Source organism: Ptychodera flava, chromosome 7 (genome assembly GCF_041260155.1).
Source record: "Ptychodera flava strain L36383 chromosome 7, AS_Pfla_20210202, whole genome shotgun sequence".
NCBI classification, from domain to species: Eukaryota; Metazoa; Hemichordata; class Enteropneusta; family Ptychoderidae; genus Ptychodera; species Ptychodera flava.
In genome coordinates, this window is record NC_091934.1 from 15,284,033 (window position 1) to 15,307,987 (window position 23,955).

At 37.3% G+C, this 23,955-nt stretch overlaps 1 protein-coding gene across 1 annotated transcript; it reads right to left on the minus strand.

The window, feature by feature from the left end:
* Positions 1 to 651: 651 nt before the first annotated feature.
* Positions 652 to 23,684, minus strand: LOC139136853 (transmembrane and coiled-coil domain-containing protein 4-like). The gene is made up of 11 exons (XM_070704689.1): positions 23,380 to 23,684; positions 13,644 to 15,208; positions 10,718 to 10,892; positions 9,112 to 9,269; positions 8,538 to 8,635; positions 7,926 to 8,189; positions 7,272 to 7,436; positions 6,445 to 6,581; positions 5,571 to 5,655; positions 4,639 to 4,874; positions 652 to 1,981 (listed from the first exon to the last, which is right to left on the minus strand). The coding sequence occupies exons 2-11, from the start codon at positions 14,750 to 14,752 to the stop codon at positions 1,571 to 1,573; spliced, it is 2,838 nt and encodes a 945-aa protein (XP_070560790.1). The 5' UTR covers positions 14,753 to 15,208; positions 23,380 to 23,684; the 3' UTR covers positions 652 to 1,570.
* Between the last annotated feature and the right edge of the window lie 271 nt (positions 23,685 to 23,955).

Genomic DNA, 23,955 nt, shown 5'->3' on the forward strand with positions numbered 1-23,955 from the left:
TTTTCAGAGCTAATGAAAGTCGCTGCTCTGACAAGGTTGAGTTTGAAAGGCTTGATAAGTTTACGGACAAGTCTTCTTCAATACTCATACAGGAAACATACCACAGGATCTGCCACAATGGTGAAAAATACAGCAAAACTGCTGTCGCACAACTTACGACACGCAATGCTGTGAACAAATACTGTTTATCTAAATAATTTCTGACAGAAACTACACGTAGTCTGATCAGGGAAAAATTAATGAGAAGTCCCTGCAGAGCAATGCTGTACTTGTGTAATCACTTTCATTTTCATTTCCTTCTCAACAAAGAAATTACAACTTTACTAGTGAGCAAGCAAAGTCCATCAAAAATTGATTAGTTTCACTTGGGTTGTCATTTGTTACGAAATAACTGATAGAATTTCTGGCATTTTGTTTCATCAAACACAATAAGTGATTGTTTAGAGACGATACTACCCAGTATGATTGAGATGTTTAGTCACATTAAAAGCTATTGCACTTTGTCAGTTGTAGTTTGCACACAATACAGTTGTATGTGTTCGCTTGGCATGCAAGTCTGTAATTTAACAATACAACATGCCAGCAATTCATTACTGTAGCTCTGCCATTGCATGAAGTAATACTTTCAAACTGGTAAATCTTTTTTTGTTTGGAGTTGTGACTTTTCCTTTGCAAAATGCGAGCACGAAGACCAACAGCTCAAGTGTGATATACAACATTGGTATTTTCTCAAACATGAAAGCAAACGGTAAATTCTTGTTTTCAGTGCATCCGATATTTTTCATTGCAAGTTTCAAATGATCTTTTAAGTGACATATCATATGTAAGCTCTTACAGTTCATGTTGTCGTTTGTTGTGGTACCATCTTCACAGGATTACCATATCCCAGCATGCACCTCTCAAAAAATTTGGGCAATTGAACGTAGAATGCACCGCCAGGATAGATATTCCAACTTTCAAACTTTGAAAATACTCTTCCACTTGTGGGGGCTCATTTTGAACCCCATGGAGTAATAAAGTTTTCATCGGCATATTTTTTTGAAAATCAAACATAATATTTCCCTATGGAGATGGCGGCCATTTTGAACTTGAAGTGTTGGTAAATATTGGATACTTTGTTTCTCTAATACCAAAATTTGCACGCTGACAATTTTTTTTCTTGATTTGGTAAGAGCATTGTTGAAAGTTTCCTTCCGGAAAGTTGGAGCAAAAGTTTAATCTTTCAGTTTTTAGGCGTGTACTGCCTTAATGTTATGACTTCAATTGATTGATGCTAAGGTGTGTGATAATACTGGAATTTCTGTGGCAAGGTATTTTATACATTTAAGGCTTTAAAAGGACAAATGTCATTGCTTGTGTAGCTGACAAAATAATGTCAAAGACACAACCACTGTATTCCCTTCATAAAGATTGTGACGTGTGCATGTGCAGGAAATTTGTAAAAATACTGAGGCTTTAAAAATATCTGTGTGTAGTCTTTAGCAACACAGAGCATGCACAATCATGCAGTCTAGGATATGTTAGAAATCTTGATGACGGATCTATTTCTCTCTTATTCCATTCCTCGGGGCTACTCCGGAACCACACTGTACCAGTTATCCTGGAAGGCGAATCCGTTTGCTATATCCTTTTCCTCATCTCCACCGGAATCCTCTGATTCTGATTCTGATTCTGATGTTTGCTTTACAGACGTTTCCAAGTTCTCCTTGCTCTTTGCCAGACCATCAACAGTTTCTGTTGCGCCTGTGGCGCCATCATCAAATGCCTCGGTTGCCTCCTCAGCATCCTCAGCGTCTAACTTCGTATCCATGACGACACCAGTCTCCTCATGGACTGGACCCTGATTCTCATCATCTTCTGATTTCTTCTTAGACTCTAAATCCTCCTTAACGAGTTTACTGGATGACTGATCTCTCACTGACACTCCGATGATTCTCAGAATGGTGTCCATTTTCTTGGCGTAGTCCAAATGACCACTAACCTGAAATCAGATAAAATTCAGAAATTACTGACAATGTGATACACATCAATCTGTCATTTATTGCCAATGGAATAACATGTTTTACACTAATCTTTAACTACCCAGGGAAGTAAGCTGGGAATGTTGTTATACTCGGGATTGATTAGTTATTGGTGTGACTCAATAAAGTCAGTGTTTGCATTTGCTGTACTCTGAACATTAGGCGACCTTGGCCATACAAAGTGTATAATCAAATATATCTATGTGCTTTGCATTTAGCAATGCTTGTACCTAGCCATACCAGCTGTTCAGCCATAGACTCCAGAACCTTTTTCTAGGTCTATGATTAGCTGAGCGTATGGGAACTTAATAGTACAATTTATTATTGTAACAGCTGCTACAAACATTGTAAAGCTGTGTCCTTCATGACGCAAATTATTTACATTCCTACTAGACTGACCCCAGTCACTTGGCTTTTCTCGGCAGCAGTTACTGGCTGGCCCAGCTTAGGTTCATCCCAAGATCTACGCAACAGCCAACCACTAACAGCCAGTCTGCTGAAGTTTATTCCTTCAATTTACTCTATTTTGATATTTATATGCCCACAGACTTGCAGCAAGTCTACATTCCTACCTACAGTGTCATGTTATGTTTACAGGACATGCCCCTTGAACTAAATTTTTTTTAGTTTGGTGAGTTCTCAATTCTTTGTAACTCCATCTCTAGTTAGGAAGGTCAAACTTCATTACAGGCAACCATGCGACGATACCAAACTTTGGTTGTACAAGGGGTGACAATTAAAATATTGCTATCATAGATGCTGCAATCTACAAAGAATGATATATTTGGAGGTTTAGATTTGCTTGTATCTATATTACATGTTTTCTTTTTTTTTAGATTTATTTAAGGAAAAATACCGCAATTACTGTGTCGCTCAAATTTGATCAGAATTGGTATATACCAGTATGGGTACCAAAGATCAATAAATATTGTTTCTATCTGTTCAGTGCAGGAAAATTCTACATTGATGTTATGACAGTGATTTCTGCACAGTACAACCAGAAAAACAACAAGAAATATTTAAACCAGAAAAAAAAGAATGAAAAAAGTAAATAAGGTCTGAAACTTTAGGTACTGGAGCTCTAGCAACATGCATAGCAGAAACAGCTAGCCCCTCCTAGTTTGACCATAGACAGTCTATCCACCTCTACTGTCTATGGTTTGAGCAGGTCTGTTAATATGTAACAGTTTATAAACAATGACAGGAAATGACTCAAGGTCAGTGGAGTTAGCCTGATCAGTCATTGGCATGCCATCACTCCTGCACATTTGCAGGATTTCCCTTTTTCTTACTTCATTTGCACATTTTTGACACTGACGTGTTCATTTGAACAAATTCACATCTCAACCCCTGCATCTACCTGTACACAAAATACTGAGATGGTAGCTTTGGCGGTATGGGAGCCTTTGTGTGTGAATGGACATACATCCGCACATACATACCCACATACATACATACATACATACATACAGACATACAGACGCCACAGACTCATCATATAAGCTCTTTTTGGTTTTATATACAAGCCAAATATGAGCTAAAATCATAGAGTCTCCAAAAGAAAAAATCAGTCAATAGAATTCAATTCTTAAATAATGTTTACCTTCCTCATATTGATACATTTCTAAAAAGTTTTGTTCCCCATTAACTTTGTAAATCAGTTACACACAAATCCACATAAATCTTTGTTTCCAGTCGGCAAATGTAATCTATGAATCCAAAACTTATTTTCTGGCACTTTCTAACCTAACATATTAATTTAACAACTTTCGTCATTTTCCTTGGATTGCCTTGAGAAAAAACATGAAACGGTCTACAGCTAACCAATCCAATTAGGGGCGACTTGCAGTAATTTGGAAGCTGTTGTCCAATTGGTTGGCAGAATCTTACCGTTATAATTAATTATATTACCATGCCCTGTCCATTGCGTTTTAATTGGTCGAGCTGAACCACGTGACTGCCCACAAATACACAGTAATGGTTTGTTTTCATGCCCGTGAATATGAATAATATCGTAAACACAGTAACTTTACAGCTAAAACGAAAATTGTGATTTGTACAAAGATCATAATCAACCATAAAATAAAATGGAGCATTTGTGGGCCAAGTTTAGACGCTTTTTTTCAAAAAAATCTCCGGATTTGCAAAATTTTTGCAGCGCGCGCACTACTCACTGACAGGTTCTGGGGCCCCGTTGTCGTTCGCACGGGAAATTTTCGTAAATTTTGACGGTTTTTCTGGGTTCATTGATAATATAATTGAAATAACAGACTTTGCACTGACCATTAATGTTTATTTATGGGCGCAGGCGAGAGGAAAGCCTCGCCCGTTAATTTTTGGCTTTTCTCTCGCCCTTGCCGATAAATAAATGTTAATGGTTAGCTCGTTATCCGTTATTTTTATAATAATAAAAATGAACTCCCTAAGTTGCGTGAATAGTGACAGTCAACCAATCAGATATAACCTTGCAAACACGTTGAAGTCAGCTGTCCAATTTCTCAGAGGAATGCTGTAAGGAACATATACATTTTATATAGGCTTTACTGGCTTACTGAAAAGTGCACATGGACCGTACCAAGACTCCGCTAATTAAAAATGAGAGGGGTGAACAGCTTACCACATCACTGAGATCCACATTGACCATCCTCCTATCTTCCAATGGTATGGGCTGCAACCCAGCGATAGAAATCTGAGCTGATGCCGTGCGGTAGACAAATCTCAACAGCCAGTCTCCTCTGCAGTAGCCGTTGATGATTCTGCCAGCAACAACTCTCTTGAACTTTGACCAGTGTGAGGCACTGGCTGGTGCTGGCGTTCCAAGGAGAATTACCTCTTCTATGAGGCCTTCACATCCTACATCAGCGAAAAAACGTGAATTTGTCAATGACCTTCTTACAAACTGATTCTTCACAGCCTTAACACTTCTTGAGAATTTCTTTCTGTTTCAAAGTATTCGTGTGACTTTCGTATTTTTTTTCAGATTTGACACAAATTTCAACTTCATTCGAATAGGAAGTTGAACACTAAGAACTAAAGAAATGCACCATTGTATTTTTGTATTGAAAAGTAAGACGCAGCTCAGAGCTGACGGTTTATAATTGTATTGGTTAATATTGCAACTTTTGGCATTGTTGAAAAAGACTACACTAAATTATATCAAACAAAATCACCCTATTAGACTCTAATCTCCTTCTCATTTTGTATTCGGTAACTGGAAGAGCACATGGAAATTCTTAACAAGGAATGTTTGGTGCTCTGGTGCACGCAGGAATAAAAACAAAAGAACAGGCTCCTGATGCACTAGTCAATGGGGGCGCTACTACACAGTAACATCAGAACAATCTTCAATCGTACTCCAAAGCTTTCAACTTGTACTTTTACCATGTTACCAAGTCAAAGTGCAAAAGACGCTAGCTTTCTTGCACGTTGAATTTTAGAAACTATAATTTTAATGGAGGATGACTTTCATACCTGACTAAAGGAAAAAATCAGTGCTGACTGTGAACACAAAAAACATGTACAAGCTCCAGAAAAACCTACAAATCTCACCTTCCCTTTGGGACATTTCTTCAAGGCAGTTGTATATCACTTTAGCACCAAGACTAAATCCAATCAGCGTGACTGGTCGATTACCCTGTGATTCAAAACATACTGTTACATTTGTAACTTTGTAACAAAAAATGGAGCCAAGACCTCCATTCTATCCATGTGAACACTTTGGTTGATGCAGTGAAATATCATTTGAAAACATAATTTTCAACTTAGACATTGATTTCATTATTTGTAGTGAATTGAGCTTGCAGGATTGCTTTTAGTTTCCTGTAAAATAGATAAGTTGGTACAATAAGGAAATGCATGAGAATGCAATTATTGAGAACATATTGCCCACTCCCTTCTGTCAACTACAAGGTTCTTTTCCTATGCTGGTTTGGATGTTCAAAAATAGTCTAATAAACTCAAAAACTATTGGTAATTATAATCTGAAAACTGTAATGGAATTTCCTAAAATGAATGAAACTGGAAAAACAAACACTAATGGCTCTTTTGCCATACCCTGTACACACAAAATATAAAAATTAATATTTAATGGGAACAGCATGTACTTTTCTTGTTTGGGTGGGCAAGAGTTCAGAGAGGGGTAAAGTCACCCGACAATATTCTGTTTGACACACATTCTGATTGGCTTGTACAAACACACACCGTATACACTCAAAGACATGACACAGACAGACATTAACGTACTGACCTATTTATGGAACCTTTCTGGTTCTTTACAGTGTCTCTCAAGGTTTCGAGTATAAAACACCATAAGTTACAATGCATATACACTTGTATAAGAACTGAAAATGAGGCCATGGCGACTCCACTATCCCAAATCAGCAAGGCCAAAGGGCTTAAATTGAATGGCAATTTGATATGGTACCTGCTGTTTTGATATGAGAACCTCAGCAAGTTGTCTTCCAACTTCTTTTGCCCTCTGCATTGCAACACCCCATGGATTGTCAATGACACTGGCAACCGATAGCACAGCCGCTGGCCAGGCTAGCGCTGCTAATAGACCTGTCAAGAAATACAGAAAAACATCAATACCAGACCTCTCGTTTTTTTCAAGACCTCATCAATAGTTAAATAGGTAACCCCTGAATGCACATGGTCCATGGTACAAGTGAATTCACCTGAAGAAATGTAGATACAACTATCTAAATAGAACACTGTAGTTATCATAGTGACATTTTATTCGGGAGAAGGCAAATAGAAACTACAGTCCCCAAACTTTCCAAAGATTCACTTTTGTAAATCTACACCACTATTTCTGGCTATTAATATATATATGGACTTCAAGGATGTAGTTATTCATCTATGATTTCACTGTAAAATATATAGTGTTGGTCTTTTTCATTCACTACTTCTCATTTGAAATACAATCTTCTGACTTTTAAAACAAAGTTAGTAGATTCCAAGTTCAGCTCAAATTTCTTTCATTCAGAAATTTGCCAGGCTTTTGTTCGGTTGTACAAATGATACAGTTGGGTAAGACTTTCATTAATACACCTTGTATTGACACTGTCTCCACTATCTCTTCAAGTTCAATGATGCACAGTATGTACATGTGTGAGCACACACAACCAAACCCTTGAACTTGACTGGTTTGTACCAAATCTTGGAATAGTTGGGTGTGGTGGCTCCATCATATTGAGGGGCCCATGTGGGTGATTCACTGATTGGTAAGAAAATCATGAATTACTGTACCTGAAAGTATCGTGTATTTGAGCGCTTCCTGTGTTGCCATGGTAACAGCACTCTGTAGCAGATACTCCAGAGCTCTCCCTAAGTCTAAGAGATACTTGGATTCCCAAAGTAAATAGTACTGTTCCTTGGAAATGGCAAGATTCACCCATGGTCTGTGAAAATTATCTGTGAGAGGAAAAAAAAGATCATTGGTCCTTGGGAAAATCTACATGGCTACACTAAAGTTGTAGCTGTGTAGTGTGCAAATATGGGACAAACTGCCATAGTATTGACAATGCATTTTATTGGTGAGTACTGTAAACCATTTGCATGAAGACATGAACACAGATTTCAATCCCTCTGAAATATTTTTGGAAAATGTATTTCAGATTCAACAAAAAAAGATTACTTCTGCTTACCAGAAATACAAGTCGATACATGGATGTCAAGTCTTTTGCATATCTGATGTACACGCCCTTCAAATATTACTCATTTTAGTATTCAAAAATTTCTGAACATTTATCAAATCAAATTTACATGGGTAAAATATTTGAAAACTAAACTGCACTGGGAGTACAGAGATGTATGGGCAAGTTGTAATTTTGTTGAAAAAACTGCATATTATTGATTAGTGTTTTAAACTTGACGGAATTCTTTTTAAAGACAAGTCCTTACCCGGTTGCTCATCAGTCAGCCATCCAGATATCGCTATGGCAACATGTAAATGATTTCCATGGGTCAAAGGTGAGAATTCAAATTGTTCAATGGCACCAACTCTTTTCTTCATTTTGTAGCCGGTGAGCCCAGCCCCTGCGGCACCAAACAGGGAGGTCATGATTGCAATGCCGGCCGTGGTGGTCAAGGCTGCGGCGGCCGATGTACCAATGATTGCTCCGAGACCTGCTGCAATGAACGGTGCAGCCAGACCAGCAGTCAAACCTGTAAGGCGGTAACAGATACAAATCCACGTTGTTATCCACTCAATATATTGTGACCTAAATTGCGTATACATGTATGTGTAGTAGATACAAATGTGACACAAAATGTCACCAAAATTTTGGGTACCTATACCTGGTATAGCTGGGAGTTTATACATTATGATGCAAGGAAATTATGTTAGATTTGGCTCCTTGAAAATTCTATCTCTTAAATTTATCCACTCAGTGTAAACCGATTTCCAGACCACTTTCAACTCAACATAGTATGATCAAGCGTAACAATAATGTCAAAAAGTGCAGGGACGTTCATTTTGTAATACAGTGGTACAGACAAATTTTACTGTCTTACCAATAGCAGCACCTCCACCGACAGTGGCAAGTCCAATTAAAGCATATCTCTTTCTTTTCTTCTTCTTCTCTTTCTTTTCTCTCTCTTTTTTCTGTTCTCTGTATAAAGATCATGAATTGATAATCAGAAGTGATTAACTGTAGGGGTGATTGAAGTGATTAAATTGGGGTTTACTGCGCAAAGTTTGGAACTAGAGAAACAAATTACTGAAACTTTTGTGATATTTGAAATTCAAAATGGCTGCCATCCCTGTGTTAAACTCTGCACGAAAAAATTAAATTTTTGATATTTGAATAACTAAGACGATCAAATTTTTTTTTTAATAGCTTTAAAATGAGCCCCCACAAGTGGTAGCTCAGAAAAAAGTTGCAGAAATTTGAAACTCCAAAGATCTGTACCTGAGGCGCATATTACGCTATGTCGAGTACACATCTACTTCTTGTCTAATTCTATGGGTCTGCTTATCGTGTGCATCTTCGATGTACAATTGCTATCAGAACAACCAGCAGCAATATCACAGTAACTACGATCACTACGGTGATCTGATTAGATTCACTGTGATCTTGTCACTTACTCTGTCTCCTCTGACTGTTGTTTGATCATTTTCACCAAGATCTCTTCAAATTTTTCAAGATGTCTCCATCGAATCCTCAGGTGCCAAGCGACGTGGAAGATGAGCACTCTCATCCGTGCATCATACACTCCATTCTGTAAGGCCAATGTTACTAGGTCCTGGACAAGACGTTGAAAGAAAACAATTTATTATACATCTACCATCGAGAACGATAGAATTTAGCGTGCGCTAAAAAGCCGTACGGAACGTCCGCGCCGTTCCGTAACACGTACGGTTTCAAGGCGCCCCATTCCCTGCGGCTGTATCTGCGCGTTCACTGTAGAACGGTTTCAAGGGACCCCTGGACGAGTGCCAGAACATGTCTCACGCGCGCTCTGTACGTACGTGTGTGTGTAGTGCACACACTCCATAACTTGCAGAAGCGCGTCAGAGGTAGCGTTCCACACTGGCGCGATAAAATCGGAAGAAAAATTGTTGACATTGCACGAAAACGGTCACTACTCTGACATTTTGATGCCCCGATCAGGAATACTCGGACATTGGCGCCGCGCATTGCCCTCCGCTTCGCGTCGGGCGATACGCTGCGCCAATGTCCTCGTGCATCCTTTGCAGTATTTTCGTAATAACCTCATATTATTATAAGTCTAAAATATTAAGGTATGCCTACTTGAATTAAACATAATTAACTCTTTCAGTGCTGTAATTTTTCCCACCAAAATTTTAATGCGACATTTTATCAACTTCGATGAATTTTTCTGGAAATTTTTTGATAATTTTGGACCAAATGTACATCACATTTCATTGGCTACAGTTTTTTCCATAATTTGGGCAAAATCTGAAAAAAATTGGCAAGGGTATATTTTGTAAACGCGACAAAAATTGACCTTGCCGCTCAAGGTTAACAGGAAAATGTGACAGATATTTGTTGCGTTTCAATATGTGCTTGAAATTATATTAGAATTTTTTTAACAAGTCTTAGAGTGGATGTTAAAACAAAGTAGGGTAGATGCTGTGTCCTCTACCAGTATATTGTGTTCAAAGTCATCATTAGTGCACATACTTGATTGTGCTATTTATGTTTAACCTGTTCACCCCTAATTCCCAGTGAATTGGTCCACAACCATCACTGATGACAATAGATTTAGGCAAGACCACAGTGGTAAAAGGGTTACATTGACTTTGTCATGAGTGAACAGATTCTTGCCATGCCTGTACGGATGCAACTATAACTAGTCTGCTTCATAAAGTAAACATTCAAGAGATCACTTTGCGAAAAGTATTTCCTCTCTACACTTTGACATCACACAGAGGGGACATATTTCACATCTTTGAGTTGCTTTTATGGTAAAATTTCTTATACAGGGATGTAGAAAATTTTGGTTACAGGTGGCAAAAATCAAAGTACAGGCAGTTACAAGTAGTGTACATGTTTGTGCAAAATGTCCTGATTTTTTACCAAAACTAAAAATTCACAGCCATCAAATTTTAGCTGACAGCTGGTTGTTTTTGTTGGCTGCCTGCTATTTTATACATCCCTGTTGTATACAATTTGCATTATTATCATAACAAAATTTTAGTATCATAGCTTATCTAGCATTTTTCTTACCTCTGGAAGAAGTAGAGTATTCTTTTGCAGTACAGGGTCTTTCAGTAGAGTGTCAACAAATGCATGCATACTTTCACCACCCATACCATCCATCAAGGCGTACATAGCAGAGTTACACTGGTCTGGTAACTTCAAATGGTTCAGGATCAGCTCTATGCTCTGTTTTCTCCAATCTCTGTGAGTGAAAGGAAAAAGACTGGATATATCTTGAGGCCACTTGTCCTGCTGAATGGACAGTCAAGATACTGTATGAGATACAGCATATAGTAGAATTGACGTGTAATGAGATAGTAACAAAGTCACTAATACTTTGAAGCCTATTACATACATTTTGATTTTTCAAAGTTTATTATACCGAAACTTACTATATGTCCAAACTCCATAGGTTACAGACCCAGGTGTATAATAATGCACATGATATTACCATGCCCTATCTATCGCAATTTAATTTGTCAAGCTGAACCATGTGACCGACCACAACTATGCAATAATGGTTTGTGTATGTGCCCGTGAATATGAATAATATCGTAAGCATCATAACTTTTAAGCTAAAACGTAAATTGTAATTTGTACAATCAATTACAAAATAAAATGGAACACTAGTTGGCCAAGTTTAGACACTTTTTGAAAAATTCTCTGGATTTGCAAATTTTTTAGAACACGTGCACTACTCACTAACAAGTTCTGGGGCCTCGTTGTCGTTCGCGTGGGAAAGTTTCGTAAATTTTGACGGTTTGGGGGGTTCATTGATAATATAATAGAAATAACAGACTCCGCCTGACCATTAACGTTTATTTGTGGGCGCGGGCTCAAGGAAAGCCAAAATAAATGGGTTCGGCAAGCCTCGCACCGTTAATTTTTGGCTTTCCTCTCACCCTTGCCCATAAATAAACGTTAATGGTCATCACGTCTCCCGTTATTTCTATAATAGTCACTTCTTACGGTATGTCAACTTAGTAGCCTGTAACATGCCCCTCAAAAGTGAAAGTCTTAAACTTTTGCTCAAATTTCCCTCAAGCAAAGTTCCATCCATTCTATTTCAAAATCAAAAATGAAATCTGGGGTGACCCTGCATATTTTGGTACCAGACAACCAAATTACCTCACATTCGCCAAATCTTGAAATTCAAAATGGCCACTATCCCTGTGTGAATTCTAAGGAAAAATATTGTATTTTTGATTTTTGCAAATATAAGCTGGTGAAAACTTTTCAAAGTACATGTAAGTCCGCACAAGTTGTCGACCAAGAATTTTGTTGAAAAAGTTTGATAGTCGGAATATCTGTCCCCAAGGTGCGTTTTTCCTCAAGAAGTTTCCTAAATGAAAGATTCAATTTCTATGTAAGTATCTATTATTTTCTTGAAGACTATAGAAATTACATGATTTTTGTTAGTAAACATGACCACATGTACACATTTAGTGACAGTGAATACACTGATATATCAATACCTGATCGTAAAATAATGCCAGTGTAATATGTACCTTAATAAAATGGGGTCACTTTATCAACGGCATTCTAGATTGACCTAATTTTTCAGTAGTAGAACTCTGCATGATATGATCCTATATAGCTTGATCTAATATAGATACACAGTAAGAAGATCTTTCTGGCGTGAAATAGGTCAAACATCAAACTCAAATTAAATAGGCAAATTCTTCCATTAAATTCCAGTGATATTTGAGATAGAGCTGTTATATTGGAGTAAGCCATAGGTGTCTGCAGGAATAAAGAAACACCCTGAATCCAAAAGGAGTTTGATCTAATTTTGTTTACAAAACAAACAGACAGGTAGTGAACTTCATGACATGCAAGTTAATGTCTTTGCCAAATAATATTCCTTTTTAGAACAGCTTTTCAAGTGTGCATCCAGTCCAAATTGATGTGCCACTGACTTTAGTCTACCTTGACTGAAGAAAGTCTTATAAATTACATGCATTAGTATAGGACAAAGTCAAAAACTTCTGAAAAATTCCACAAGTGACTGAGAGTTCAGAAATACTATTGGGTTAGAGACCAGACTGCAACTCTCTCATTAAGAATGGATATATACAGCCAAATTCATAAATGTACTACATGTACTTTATTATACCAGGGGTATAGAACACAGTGAACCATTTCAAAGAGTGTCATGCAAACACACACTGAGAAATGTGCCTATTACAGTCACAGTGTGACACCACACTCCATGATATCACATACACTTAACACTGAAAATGTCTGGATGTGCAATTTAGTAAACCCTTATCCTGCCAAGTTCATATTTCACCATAAGGCCAGGTTAGTTAAGCATAACATGTCCCATTTGGTGTATTTCAACAAAAAATTGAACTGTTAATTACAGGCCCTTGAAAACACAGATGCTGAATAAAATACTCTTGGCAATCCCCGGGATCGCCTTTATCCTAGTCTGTAAGAGGATTATTGAGGTGTGATAGCCTTTTGTTTTCCATTAAAAATTATCTTCTAGTAAGAAAATTTTCTGATGAGACAATCTGGCGCCAACACAGGCCTTTAACAAGAATTTTATGGACCAAAGCTGCCATAACATACCAAACCAAATAGATGAAAATGCATATGATTTTGACTCAATTCCCATTTTTCACTGACTTGGCCTATGAGGAAAACATACGGACTGATAGGAAAAGCGTTGGGAGTATTCTTGGTACCTAAATCTGTAGCAAGTGTGACAATTTACTCTATCTAAATTTATTGTAAATCGTTTGTTTTGGGTTTGATTTTGTAAAATGACTTTCAGGGCATTGTTTTGGACAAAGACATTTTTGACAAACTTCAGTGTAAAGGCACGTTGCTATCACCTTTCATCCCCATCTCCCTGTATCTTGGTCTGACTATACCACAGAAAACAACATGTTTGGGTGAAACTAATGACAATGAAAGGGGTGCTTATTACCCCAAAACTTCTTACCTGTCCCATTCATTCTCAAAGAGGTTTCCCAGAGACACGGCACACACAGAGCAGTATGAAAACCTAGCAGCATCTGATAATGCCTCCACCAGCAGCTTGCCTCCCCCATGCTCATCCTTCACAATGGCAGCCAACGTGGGCTTCTTCGTCTTCCTCTCTGTCACTATGGCAATGTCAACTTCAATGTCGCACTCACTGGAGGAGTCGGGGGTCACGCTGTCTTCGGATGTCAGGCTGGTTGTTGAGGAGAGTGCTCCCTCACTCCTCCATAGCAAATCTGGTTTCACTCTTTCTGCAGTCGTAGCTACAACCTCGGCATCAGTACTTTCTCTTGGTTCATTCTCACTACCTACGGACACTGTTTTCTCTTTTGTATTTTCAGTGCCGCATCCTTTAGTAACATCCTCTCCATCTTCATCCCTGCTTTCTTCTTTGCCTTTCGGAATATTGTCTCCATCACTTCTCTTTTCCCCACATCCGGCATTCTTGCTTCCGGCAGCGTCCTGGCTTTCCTCTTTGTTATCCACACACTGAATAGCGCCCTCAGACACACCTGTCTGTTCATCGTTCTGCTCATCTTTCTGAATTTCTTCATCAATCTCATTCTGATCTGAACGAGTCTGCTTGATGCAAACTTCATCATCACCAACGCGTTCTCCCGCACTCCCATCTAACTTGTTGTCTAAACTAGAGTTGGTTTCGTCGATACATTCTGGAATCTCTCCATCTACAGTTGTGCTTATGTCGTCAATATCTTCTGTGTTCTCTGCATTTGAAGACAAATCAATTTCACTTAAACTCTCTGATTTTTTGTCATCTGGACAATTGTCAATTTCATCACCACTTTCTTGACCCTTGCATTGTGAACCTAAGTTCATTTCGGCACACATTTCCGAATGCTGGTCATCAACATGGTTGCTCATTTCAGTGACAGCTTCAGTGCTGTTATCTGTAGTTATGTTGGTTTTGTCAGTATCAGCAGAGTTGCTTAGTTCACTCACTTCGCCATTGCACACTTCAGAAATCATTTCTGTCTCCTGCTTACAAGTTCTGTCCATCTCTTCGATGGAACAGCTTTGGTCGTCCGGGTCACAGGCACTGACAGACATGTTTGCTTTCAATTTCTGACAGAAAATTTCAGCTAAATAGTTCTGGTAGACCAGCTAGATACAAGTTTGTTCTTACGCGAAAATGATACAAATATCATCAGTGTCTTCCCATATGCATTATCATCACGGAACAAAAACTGTACATTTCGCTTGATCCAAATGTGATGCAGCTAGGGTCAAAGGTCATCTCTCCATCAGCTTGTTCCAAGATTTGACTGTTGATGTCCCAGTAGAGAAAATTACTCCATCTTGACGCGAGGAAAAAGTGGCTGACTCTAGAATTACACCCTGCAATTCAAAACATTCTAACAATTGGCACAGATCTGGATATGTAAAGCTGATACAACGTGGGGTGTCAGAATTGTCTCGCTGTTAGAAGTCTTTTCAAGGTGAAGGAATGATTTCTTTGGTCTAACTTCTCTCTTGTCACATAACGATAAGATGAGTTTCAGATACCTGTTGGGAAGAATTAGAGACAAGATTACCTTTACGTAATACCAGCAATATCTGCTCAAATTAATCAGTTATGGTATGTATGTGTGCACTGTTAATTTTCAAACCAATGGATCAACTGTTGATGACATCATTGCAAGGAAACTAGGAGTAAAAGGGTTTTCGGAAGAGAATTTTCTTACAATACAATTACAGCTGACCACAAGATTTTCCATTTTGTGACGACTAAGTTGAACAAATCATATCAACCCAAGGGACCTATACATGAGAAATAGAAAGCATTTTGACGATTAGTTTTCAAGAAGACAAGATCGTTGACAGAAAATGACAGACGAACTACTGTCATCATTCTGTGGTGATAAAAATAAGGAAATCTGTCACATCTGTTTAACTTTTCTAAGCAACACTTATGTGCATCATGTGGATATAACACAGCACACTGCACAATAGTGCACAAACTTCACCATATCAGTCTAATAATGTACTTACAAATGTACATCCACCCGCACACTAACCATTCACCCCCCATTTCCCATTTCCTAATAAAGAAGTCCAACTCTGCACAGGAAAGATATAACTGTAACATTTTTTGGAGGTAAAACTAAAAAGGTTAAATGCGAATTCAGAGAAGTTTTAGGGTATATGTACATATAATGCAATAGCTGCATATCAATGGTTACTGGTAGTGTGTCATTGCACAGTGAATCAACTCTACACCCATATTGTTGCCTTTCTGAGTCACACCAAGTGTGAATATAATACTGGTACACTACAATCACAGAGCCCATGAAGGCCTAGTGCCACCATATTTCAAACCATTGAAAAATAGAATTGCTAAGTGACTGTGTTGGTGCTGTAAATAGTTTTATTGAGCCAGCTCATAGGAACCATGCTTGCACAAAGCTATAAATGATGGTGAAATGGGTTTATTAAACTGTTTAAAAACAAAACAAAACAAAATCGAAAAGTGTCAGTGTTTACCTTGTTCATATTTTGTCATTAAAAAAAAACTGAAAAATTTATGATCTGCACACTTCACCACATTCAGAGGCCCATTCATAGAAACTTAGAAACTTAAAAGTGTGTTGAGAAAAACAGTTGAATTGTTCAATAGTAATTTTGTTCTTGTGGAAAAACTGAGAAAAAACTCTTAGAAAGCAAAAGGTAAATGATATTATCAGTAGCAATAATCAGACAATATAAAATTTAGGAGGCTGTACTAGTACACACAATATCCACTTTAGATAAAAATATGTATGTATGATGTCTGTGTTTGCCAACTCATGAAGTAAATTGATAATGCAACTGACAGACCTGATAGTCAGTTAATCTGTTCTAAACACGTTTCACTACCAAACTTCAATACACCCCTAATGTTTTAGTGGGTTAGATTGACATTATATAGTACAGGGAAGTATTAAGGGGTTAATACTGAGCTACAAAAGGTACATAAAATTATCGGCAATGACAGCGACATATGTCACTGAAAATGTCTATGGGCTTATTTGTCTTTTTTATTTTATGATATTTGTAATGTAAAATTATCCCCCACTATAACCTACATGTACAGTACGTAGTCTATTCTGATTTAGGCTTTCATACATGTGGAAGTACCAAAAATTACAACCATTTGTGAAATTCGGCAGCTAGAACTGTTTTTTTCTTCACAGCATGCTCAAAATATTACCTGAGAAAAAAGTCCCCAAACACAGACCTGTTTACCTGTACCTTTAGTGGTGTCCCCGTACACTGTGTACCATACCCTGCATTAGAATATGTCAAGAAAACTGGGTGCAATGACCTTTGACATCTATTGCATAAATCAACATGAATAGAAATTTTTTTCAATTATATAAATGTCATGTTATACATTGATAAGGACATACAATTGATAAAATACCATGCATATTTATGGGTATTCATGTGACTTATGCCTTACGGTAGACTGATATGAATCAGCTGATATGTACCATAAACAGATGTGACACTGTTCTATTTCAGAAATTCAGGGCAACATTTATGATAATTCTATGCAGTTAGAAAAATGCAATTAAAGACTGGCTGCTCCTAAAAACTTATTTTAACTGCCTTGGGCGTATATCAAGGTTCAACAAAATACATTTAATTTTAATTGTTTAATTGCCGTAAATATGTTTACCAAAGATAAGAAAGTTGATTACTAAATTTCGTCTTGAATCAAATGTAAACACATTTCCCATCGTCGTACACCACGCCCTCTTCGGCGAGTCTTATCACCCAACGCCGCGAGAGCAGGAAAAAATGGAAAAATGCTCTGGCTTGCGAGAATGACCTTCCCATGGTTGCAGAAATCTTTCCCATTGTAAAATTTGAAGGAGACTGAATATTGTCGTGTTGTTTGAAAACATTTTAATGCAGACTGCATTTCCAATAAATGATTAATCATTATTTTAAAATTATTTAATGTCAGTTCTCTGCAGGGCACAGAATGCATACAAGCTGTTATTTACAATTAACATGGAAGAAACATGTCTACAGAAAATATGCAGTTCCATATGACACATCATCAACATAGTTGAAATTTTTTTCAGAAAATTTTGAATTGCAAACATATTGTAACTTTTAGTGCCAACAATCATTGTAGTTGCTTTTTTTTGGCGATAAAATGCATTTAAAAATTAAAATGACCTGGTGACAGATTGATGCAATCTATATATACTGTAGAAGACTACAATTTGACTAAATACACAAGGATTTAGTAGCTTAGCACGTCAGCTGGTAGTGTTGTCCCTGAAATGTGCGGCTTTTTCCAGCAATGTTTAATATAGAATTCAGAAATACCAGATAGAGGATTAGCATTTACAGCCAGTGGCTATAATTCCATTATGTTCACTTATCCTTATCTTGCCAAGTTCATTAATGTATGTCACCATCATAAGCATGTAACAGGTCCCATACATCTGTTGCATTTTTTAAACATAGGGCCAAAGTCCCTGAAGCTACTATAGACATGGATACAAAATTAAGTATTTCCTGACTGTATGAAATTATCTCACTAAGGTCATCCTAGGGACCTGTAAACCAAATATTAAAACTGTCTGACCAGCGGTTTTGAAAAAACAAGCGACTCAACAGTTGACAGAGCTCTGTTGTGTTACGTAGAGAATAACCTTTTGTGACACATGTATTGATGAAGAAGGTGGATATCTTTGATAGCTCATTTCAGGATGGTCTGACCAAAAATGGAAAAAAAATTCCGTAAAAATACAGATTTGCATATTTCATCACAATTTTAACAAATCTAAGTTGGGTTATCCCTAGGGACCTGTATACCAAATAACAAAGCTGTCTTACCAGTGGTTATGAAGAAGATTTTTTACCAAAAACGCCTTTTTTGGTGCTAATTTGCATATTTTCAACAATATCAAAAATTAATAAAAAGAGTTTCTCAAAATCATATATTTTATCCACACAACAAATATCAAATAAGTAAGTACTGCAGTTCTCAAGATATTTGAGTGGACGGACGCCTCACAAACGGACATACATACATACATACATACATACATACCGGTACATACTGACAGTGCACGCCGGACAGATACCCATCCCAATAGCTTCTATAGACTATATTAGTCTATAGTAGCTAATAAACAAGAGTTAATTACATTCTAATTAAAGTAAACAAGACTTGCTTAAATCAAGATTTTCGTCATAAAAAAACAGCATATCTGTCAGGTTATAAAGAATCTTAAGCTGGTTATCTTTTTATCAGTATTTTCATCCTATTAACCAGGCACATTTTAACTTTCAAATTAACATTGTAAGTAAGTTCTGTTGAATAAGTTGAGACTGTACGTACTCAGAGAAAGCACACTGAAGAGACAAATGTTTGAAACTTAAGAAGTTCAAGGTCATCAAAAGCATCATGTAACACTTTCATTACACTGTTTACACAGATTGCATAATTGCTATAAATAGCACATGAGGAATCTTACAGCCCAGCTTTACCATAAAAACCCTATCACTTTGACCACTCTTTTAATTGACAACTCTATTTTTTTCCTCAAAAAGTAATTTTATTTTATCCTTACCAAGTCAACCATAAATGGAAATTAGAACTTTCTCTATCTCTATTTATTTGACCACCCTATCATGACAAACTATTTTGAGCAATTTCTTTTAGATAACATACAGGGCACAATAAATGACTGTTCAGAATATGTCAAAGTTGGGATTCAGGAAAGTTGCCTTTACATGTTTTAATCATCCAAGATGGTAAGCATTTCACTATGAACTGTCAAAAAAGTTGAACTTTCTGATAATTCTACAATAAATTATTTTGGCTTTGATGATTTCCTAATTAATTCAATTATTTAAAATCATATTATTTTTTTCTGGGTGAATTGATAGGGTTTATACAGTACAAGAATTACATACAATGTAAGTCAAATTTTGATCAAAAATGACAAAAAAAATTCCTTAAAATACAGATTTGCATATTTCATCACGATTTGAACAAATCTAACTTGGGTTGTCCCTAGGGACCTGTATACCAAATAACAAAGCTGTCTGACCAGCGGTTATGAAGAAGAAGATTTTTTACCAAAAACGCTTTTTTTGGCATTAATTTGCCTATTTTCAACAATATCAAAAAATAAAAAAAAACAGTTTCTAAAAATCATATTTTTCATCTACACAACAAATATCAAATCAGTAAGTACTGCGGTTCTCAAGATATTTGAGTGGACGGACGCCTCACAAACGGACATACATACATACATACATACATACATACATACATACATACAGACTGACGCCGGACGCCGGACGGATACCCATCCCAATAGCTTCTATAGACTATAGTCTATAGTAGCTAAAAATTGAACATTTGATGGCCCCTGAGAACAAGGATTTTACAGACTAAAGCTGCTATGGCATACTAAGCCAAGTGGGTACAAATGATTATGGCTCAATACAGCTTTTGCTGACTTGGCAGATGGGGAAGTGATACTGTATGGCAAGAAATGTGTTAAAGGCACTATTGCAAAATTCAGCCCTAGATTGGTTGCGTAAACCAGATATCCCGTGATTCATATATCAGCCTAACATCCACTGCATGGTTATTAAATTATAGATGGATTAATTTATTCTGGTGTCAAAGAGATTCTTTTACAAACAAGATCTTGAAAAATTCTAAATTTTATTTTATCTTACTGGTGTGTTGTTTGTTTTCTCTCCTCTGTGTATGCTTGATACAGATAGGTGTATACATGGCTGTGTGAAAACTGAAGCAAACACACCCTCCATGGGACGACTAATGATCGTGTTTGAAGAGCAATTACTCCAAAGTAACTTCTAGAATTCACAATGCAGGGGATTAAACAAACAAGTACATGAGGTCTTTGATACCAGACTGTCTGTACTCCCCTGCAAAACTATCTATTGCATTTACAACACTACCTTGCAATCAGTTCAATGCTATGAGACTCTGGGCTCTGACATCAATGTGCTTCCCTGCCGCTATATCTAAACCCTAGCTCGGTGCGAAACTTTTCATTCATATCGTCCCTGTGTGAAACTCATTATTCCATTTCTTATCACAGTTGAAGGTCTACTACTGTGTTTCTGTACAAAATTGTGTTCCCTCTGCTCATATTTCTCATTGGATCTCCTCTTACTGACTTCTTGGGTTCAACCACAGTCACTGTTGTTCAATATATGGCAAAGACTGCTGTATGCATTGAAATGTAGGAGAGTTGGGAAACAATATGGCCGTGATATGACTGTATCACCGAGACGGATTTCTCTCCCAAACAAGGGGATGCCTTGAGTTATTCAATAAACCAGCATTGATGGCGTCCACCATATCTCTAACTATCATCTTTGCATCAAAATTGATCTAATCTGTGCATTTTGGGGTGCGATGTCAGAGGGACCCAAACTTTCTGACAACAGACACACTCATTGGCTCACTCAGTATACATGAATTAAAGTTTCAAGCAATCGCCGACTGACAGTAGATGGCAAATCACAGCACTGCCTTTTTCAAATGTACCGCAGCTGTTGTAAGAAATGAAAATTCTGTTTTCCGAACTTCCTCTCTTACTAATACGTACAGCAGCCTATGCATGTATTGAACCACAAGTGACTGTGGGTTCAAGTATTTCCATTCACAAGAAAATCGAATCTCCTTCCTTTATGGTAGCACCTTTCTGTATCTGTCAGGGTTTTCTTTTGCTAGATAGCCCAAATATGAAATGATAGCTGCATATCTGAATAGCTCACATTATTAAATTGTAATACTTTTTATATCCCCTGCAATTTACATTTGAGTATTAACAGAAAGCTCAGCATGTGTGAATTTAATTGGCTTCTCATATTTCGATGGCATTTTTTTTTCCCAGAACCCATCAATGTGATGTGTAAGACTGCCACTCACAATCAGTGTAATGACCCATAACAGATGTAAGATGTAAGTTGGTTAAAACCCTTTGAGAGCCAAAGTCAATTTTTGTCTCTTTTAGAAACTATACTCCAGTCGATTTTTTTCAGATTTTTGTTCAAATTTTGATACAAACTTTAGCTGATGAAATGTGATGTCCATTTGGTCCAAAATTATCAAAAAATTACAGAAAAATTCATAGAAATTGGTAAAAGTGTTGCACTAAAAGGTTTGTGGGAACAATTACAGCACTAAAGGGCTGAGCTTTGGTTGTAAATGTAATGCTGGGCTGTGTACATTAACATGATATCGAAGTAGCTTCTTTTTTACTGTCAACATATAGATGTTATTGATATCACAATACATGCAGTAATTTTCTAGTTTGAAATCACACTTTCTTTATAAAGTATTACTGGTATGTTAAAGCTACATACATGTACCTTTTGTTTCCTGTTTATTTTTCTCGTTAGACCCAGAAAATTATATTAAAATCCCTGTACACATTCATCATGTCAGTATGTGTGTTATTTCCAATGCTATTGTTGAAACCAGAATTTTAGTCTGACTAGAATTCATGCGTGAATAAAATTCGCATTGCAACACTATACTTTTGGGAGAAGTACAAGATTCACATGTTTTTTTTGGAAAAAATAATGAAAATACTATGAGCAGTTACAACTATTGTTACTTCAATTTCTAAGTCCCCTTTATCTTTCTCTTCAATGAAATTCATGGTCATTATACTTTCAGTTTCAGAGGATAAATATCCAGAACTTTTACAGTGAAGATGTCTGAACCTTGTCAATACAAAGTTAGCAGCAGAAATGTCAATCATCAGACGTTGAAGACACATGTGTACTTTTGTCCTCAGATTAAATTCAAAGATAGCGATGGAAGTCAAGGCCACTGAAGCAGAAATGATATTAGACCAACGGTTAATTCATGGTTGCACAGCGGGCTTCTCAATGCAACGGTCAAAATATTCTGTCTGTGTCACAAGACCAGCAGGTAGCCCTGGAGGGGATTTCGAAACATCATGCGATATAAGACGAACCGACACGCCTGTTCTCACTACAACGTGACTTAAACTATATCAACTAATTAAATAACAGAGCAAGGTCACTTTGAGAAACAAAATGAAGGTGGCTTGTTGTAAACCATATGCATGATATGCCCCAAAACTAGATTAGATCAGGTCAAGATGTCATCGTGTCTAAAATTATAATACCGTTGAACTCGTGTCCTGTTTTTACAAGCAATATGTTAGACCATTGAAACGCCACATTTCTGGAGCCAAAATTTTGACTTGGTTAAACATTTTATTAACAGAAGTACAACCATACTATGGTTCTGACAACAACGAAATGAAAAGAGTTATGATCATAAACACGGAAGTGTCGGTAGATTCGATTGACGTCGTAAACAAGATCGGAGTTCAAATTCAAGTTCTTTCACATGTACTCGCGGCTACTTGGCTGCCGCTAATCCATCAATTCGATAAAAAGAAGAACGACGAAATTCAAAGCAAAATCTTAGGGTCGTGACCTTCTAAACGTTCATTGGAAAATGTCTTGTGACCATGAGTGTGCGAGGTATGTGTCAATATATTGTCGCCTGTCGGTGTCCAGTCTGTCAACCCATATTGCAATGCAAGCAACCTACTCCCGTACACGTCAGCATTCTGCAGCGTTATCATGGAATTTGAAACTGCCTTGATAAGACATGAACTGTAAGATTACCAGGCACTTACCATTATAGTTAATCCTGAGCTTCGCCTGAAAAGATCGAGGGGACTCAAAGCTGCTGGCGAGACAACAACAGGTGATATAGTTGACGACGCGACTCTAACACACCTCCCTGACTAAGACTTAGAGCGCCATTTTTAAAGCAGACCTTACGTCATATCCGCTGTGATATTTTAGGCCAATGAAAAGTACTCTCACAGTCATGTTCACTGGCGTAGGGACGTCACTTCATCAAATAATTTAGGAGTTAAAAATAAACTTGACCAACGTGTCGCAAAGATGTTGCGCATTCATACAAAAATACGACTTTACGAGAAAATATGTGACGGGGATTCCCCGACGGCAGAAAGTGACAGTGCAGGATGGAAAGCGCCGCCAACATAACTTTAACAGGGGGACTTTTGTTTTACGTCTTGACTCATTCACGATCTCTAATTCAGTCACAGAGACAGTGAAATTCGGTAATCAGGTAATCCAAAGGAAATTTAGTTGAGCAAGTTTTGTGAGCTGAGTATAAATATAAATTTTGTCAAAATAAAGAGAAAGGCATAGAGTATAGAGAAGATAATAAAATAAACTTT